Genomic DNA, 5,666 nt, shown 5'->3' on the forward strand with positions numbered 1-5,666 from the left:
ATACCAAACCCTAGTTAGTAATTCGCCGAATAATACGCGTATTATTCTTTCCCGCACTAGAACGCAATTTTTGAGACCAAACCCTATTTAGTAATTCGCCGAATAATACGTGTATTATTCTTTCCCGCACTAGAACGCAATTTTTGAGAGTGGTGGGTATTGAACTCATCACCTCCAAGGTGCTTGACTACACTCCTACCACTGGGCTAGGCCCTAACTGGAGGTATTCCTTCATATACTACGTATATATCCATTTTTATCATATTTTTGATATATTATAGAGTTCAAAACCTGTTTTAATCTAATCTAACGTAGCCGAATTTTGAGTGCCGCACCAATATCTCAAAAACGAATTATACACGTACGTATGCCGTTCCGTATTACTCCCAAATCACAAACCGTTGGTCGGATTTTTGACCGAATTTAACATTTACAAATTCGCATAATACTCGTAAATATGCCGTTCCGTACGTATGCCGAATTCCGAATTGCTAACTAGGAACCAAATTCTCTCTAATATATTGTTTCTAGGATCTATTAGTATTTCCTACCAATTTAAAGCCCTATCACATAATCTTGTGTTCTTTTATAAGAAAATCGCTTTTTCAAAAAAGAAAAAAACACTCTATAAAAAAGGTGGATTATATTCCCGGAATTATTTCTTCAATCTTCCAGTTGCTTGATATGGTATATTGTTATTTCTCTTCAAAAAAAAATACTCGTTTGCATTACATTTTACTTGTGTTTTCTACTTTGGTCTTGATGTTTCTGAAATCCATATTAGTTTCAATTTCATCGTGCATAAAATCTATGAAGCTTCAAATAAATTAAAAAAGTGGTGTAACCATCATTTTTGGGTGTTGGTCAAAGTTGTGTTACTGAACGCCACCTTAATTCCATGATGATGCTTTCCAGCAGCTTTCTTAGTTGTTTCAGCAGCGGAGCAGCCTTTTACTTTTTGTACTAACTACCAATCAATTAATTACAAACTTTAGTTATTGGCATTTTGTTTCTCATTACGACGAAGAGATTCTAGACAACTTGGATCCATCAAAAAAAAAACGAGTTAAACAAATTCTAACCTCAGCTAATCGAACGCTTGCGATTGGCCTCAAATAATACTGGACAAGGACATTTTTCATCAGCTCTAGTCATTATGTGATGGAGTATCGGAGCAGGTAATCGCTCTTTAGATTATTAGAAGCAACCAGTTAACTTAAACTAATACCAATTGACGTATCTCTATATTCAATTACCTACTATTTATTCAGAACCTTCATAAATAAATTGTTCCTTCATTTCTTCTTCCCCCGTTTCTCTCTATCAGAAACCCAAAAGTGTTTGCAACAAAGATGGCAAATAAATATTCTACACTTTCTTACATATTCGCAATTGTATTTTTATCACCGTATGGCGAAGTTGGATATAGTCGTGCCATTGGAACGATAACTAATTCTGAGTACAATATTGATGAACTCCGAGTGATACAACAACCAATTTTTCATTCACTCAAGGAAACAAAACTAGCGGCGCCGGTTACATGTGAACCGAAATATGGGTTTTTGCCATGTACAAGTGCACTATGGGGATCATTGTTCTTGGTAGTTGTCTATGAATATGTTTCGTATCTTGGTGAAAGATATATTTCCATGGGCAGTGAACTTATGTTCAAGGTTCTTGGTCCAGGTATATTTGGCGCTAGTGCTTTTCAAATCCTTGGTTCACTCCCCGAAGCCATCTTAGTTATGGGTATGTTCTTGCGACTAATTCATTTTGCTTTCGTTTTGATACATAAAAAATCTTGATTATTTCTCAAGCAACACGATATTAAGTCAGAAGAAGGTTTCTATACAAGATAACTACCGTTTAAGTAAAACACAATGGAAAAGATTAAAAATAAGAACAATATGAGAATTAGATAATCATAGTGATGTTTATTCTGGTCATCCACCGTAACTAATGGATGGTGCCTTTTACATTAGCCGGCTTTCTTGACAGAGATACTGGCCACCGACTTTTCCTTATTTCTTAGTTGATTTTCACATCAAATAACTAACAACCAGAACCAATGGGAAAAGGTTAACGCTGGAAGCCAGGGTATGGACAAATACTGATATCATATTACCGGTTAATCCAATATGCGGTTAATGTGGCCTTAATGCTGTAATTAGATGTCTAATGACTCCAATTTCGCAACTATTTCTTAGAAAGGAACGCAAGATTGACTAACACCCTTGTTTATTTAGATCTGATTCGGGAGACGAATCTTCTCATTGTCTATCGCGTCCCATGTCAGATTGTCTTTTTTTCTTCCTGATGGACCCGGCTTATACATCTAAGACCTTTAATTCATTATATGAGTTCGATAAATCTCTGAGTTACAAAAAAAAAAGAATACAGTAGAAAACAAGCGATCTGACATCCACCGAGAGTCCTACCGAGAAATTCTATGTTAAGTCCTTTTTGTTTCACATTTTTATATGATGTATTGTGGCTGCTGATATGATCAGATGATTAGAACCCGAATCAATCATTTCTTCCAAAGTCATAGCTGCCACAAGTAGTAGGTATTTGTGTTTTGAGTCTTTTGACGAAAAAAATGTAGTAGGTAAATTTTTGCCGTGGGAAATATGATTTTTTGTGCACTCTACGCAGTAGCATGTCTAGCATGCATCATCCTATTATTGAAGTCATCAAGTTTGACGATGAATAGAAGAACATCCACCGTTTCTCTTTTTGATACTTAAATTTAATGAATTGAGCCCAAGTTGAAGTAGAAGAGTAAAATATTAGGCACTAACCCGTCTAGTGTCTATGGAAATGGATAACATATACTTACGCAATATGTAAATTCATTTCAACCGTTATAATCAACTGTGGGCCTGTGGCTGGGTGATTAAGTTATTTTCTAGATTATATAATTACAAACAAAAGTAGACTGATTGTTTGTCAAATTGTTACGAATAAACTTTGGTACACTTGTGTGTAAACTACAGCAACTGGATTATATGGAACTAAAGAAGTAGCACAAGATCAAGTGAAGTTTGGAATATGGTTACTATCTGGATCAACAATAATGCTTCTTACAATATTATGGGGTGCTTGCATTGCTTGTGGTTGTTATGATCTGTCATCTCCTCCTCCTTTAACTCCTACATCTTCAACTGATCATCTACTACTTTCAGCACCAGCATTAGCATCTTCGACTAAACCATTATCATTAACTGGTAATTATTTCTTTATTACTCTCTTTAATCTGTACATGTTATTGGTATATGATGGAGTATTTAAGAAAATTCGTGATGATTAATAACGAAATGATGTTTCTAAATTTTCCCGCAGGATATGGTGTTACTATTGATATCGAAACTAATTATACTGCTGCCATCATGATGTTCTCTTTGATCCCATTTATGGTTGCGCTACCACAGTTATGGGGTGCGCCTTTGGGACATTACCCGGTTCTAATTGCTCTGATTTTTTCCGTCAGTTTTCTAGTTGCATTTATCTTTTATCAGGTACGTCACTACGGGAACTTATGTTTTATGGTGAACTCCAATCGAACTTAATATGGAAACTAAAGTTGATTTTTGTTTAGGTTTTTTCACCATGGATCCAAAATAGAAGACTAGAATATGTTATGAGTAAAGTGTTGGGAAAAGTTGCACTTGGAAAGCTCCTCAGCGAAGACGGTGTTCCCAAAACTCCCATTATAAAAGAGTTAGTAGTATTTCTCCAAGCTTTGCTACTTTATGTTCAAATGGGTTATTTATCATTTACAAAAATTTCTTATCTTGCAAGTTTATGATTATGTGTTGTATTTCATGCACATAACTCTAGGTTGTTTCATAAGATTGATCGGGATGATGACGGATTTATTACTCCTAAAGAGATCAGAGGACTTATTATAGGAGTTCAATTTGAAGAAGTAGGGTTCAAAAAAGATGATTTCTTAGATAATGTGATGGAAGAATTTGATAACTATGCTGATGTTCATATTGATGAAGATGAATTCATTAAAGGTATCTCATCCTGGCTATTGAAAACTAAACAGTCTGCATATAAGCGAGATCGTAAGCGTCGCTGCCAACGTAGCCCCAATTCAACCAATTCTCAGGTGAATTATAAGCACATGTTTCCTCAAAATTTCGCCATGTGTAGACCAAAATTCTCAAAAATTCATAACTGCAAATGTTGGTAACTCTTTGTAGTTCAGTGGCATTTGCAGTTATAAATATAAATATCCGTGCTTCGATTTGATGCGTATCTTAACATTTGCATTACTGTAGCATTAAACATAATACAGTAGCTAATAAAAGTTTCTGCAATGATTGATTTTGAAATTGGTGCAGGTCCATGATGCAACTACAGAGGAAGAGCAACATTTGCTGGTGAATGAACCGAGTCTTACGACACATATAGTCACGCATAAGGACATACATGTGTTCGAGAACGTGGTCTGGACATTTATTAAAGCTGTCTCACTGTTAGTACTTGGGATAGGAGTCTTAGTACTGTCTGCAGATCCTCTCATCGAATCTATCCAGAATTTCTCAAATGCAGCAAATATCGACCCGTTTCTCTTTTCGTTTGTTGTATTACCTATTGCAGTGAACTACAGAGAAGCAATGTCAGCCATTAAATCTGCTCGCCATAAGAAACAACACTCTGCATCTCTAACTTTATCCGAGGTGAATTATTTATCTTGTTACAATTATGCTTTTCAGCAGTAGCCCGATATCAGAACAACGCAGCTGATGTTTACATGCCACATATAATTTCAAAATAACGAAAAAAGAAAAAGAAAAACTATTTTAAGGTCTTTGTAAAATGAGGCTGTACCTCAGTGACCGTAGCGTCCGAAAACTTTAAATGCGATAATATGTGTAGATTTTCTATAAATGAAGGATCTCAGTTGATCGTAGTAGCTAGCTAAGCTTATGCACTCTGTAACATTTCTCATCTGTATGTGTATACCTGCAGATTTACACTGCAGTTTTCATGAACAACATCGTCGGCATATCTATCACTCTAGTGATGGTTTATGCTCAAGGCTTAGCATGGGATTTTGCGGCAGAGGTGTTTGTGGTTATGACTATATCTATCTCAATGGGTTTTATTGGTTTACGTTGCAAGACTTTGCGCTTATGGACTAGCATTGTAGCGATTTTCCTCTACTTTTTTTCTCTTTTCTTGCTTTATGCTCTTATTAATGTTTTCGGCTGGGTTTAGCAGCTAGCTACTTATAAAATGTGTATGGTGTAGATTGAATCTTAAGCATTCCAAGAGTTTATTATTGTTGTTGTATAGTTACAAATGTCTTATAAATCAAAATTCAATTGTAGTCAAGCATTGAGTAATTTTGTAGTGTATTTTACACAATCTGAGGCAATATCTTCTAACCAGTTTCAGAAGGTGAAAAACTGGAATCACTATTGAATGATGTTTGTTAACTTCCATGAATGAATCACCTTAAATGTCTGAATGCATAAGAGATATTGTGCCCTACTCTTTCTTTAAGATTTGAACATGCACTTTAATAAATGAAGAGCAAAGTATTGTCTCCCACTTGTGAAATTGTGCGACCTTGAGTCCCTACTAAATGCTGTTGCAATCTGGCAATTAGACCCGAATTACTTGCCATACTGGTTCAAGCTGTTGCTATC

At 35.5% G+C, this 5,666-nt stretch overlaps 1 protein-coding gene across 1 annotated transcript; it reads left to right on the forward strand.

Annotated features, from left to right (window-relative positions):
- The first annotated feature begins 1,283 nt into the window (after nt 1–1,283).
- LOC113287512 (sodium/calcium exchanger NCL1-like) lies at nt 1,284–5,349 on the forward strand. Its single transcript, XM_026536289.1, has 7 exons — nt 1,284–1,749; nt 2,997–3,227; nt 3,343–3,518; nt 3,599–3,720; nt 3,841–4,117; nt 4,353–4,691; nt 4,984–5,349. The coding sequence occupies exons 1-7, from the start codon at nt 1,353–1,355 to the stop codon at nt 5,230–5,232; spliced, it is 1,791 nt and encodes a 596-aa protein (XP_026392074.1). The 5' UTR covers nt 1,284–1,352; the 3' UTR covers nt 5,233–5,349.
- The last annotated feature ends 317 nt before the right edge of the window (nt 5,350–5,666 follow it).

The sequence above is a fragment of the Papaver somniferum genome, chromosome 6 (assembly GCF_003573695.1).
Source record: "Papaver somniferum cultivar HN1 chromosome 6, ASM357369v1, whole genome shotgun sequence".
Lineage (NCBI taxonomy): Eukaryota > Viridiplantae > Streptophyta > Magnoliopsida > Ranunculales > Papaveraceae > Papaver > Papaver somniferum.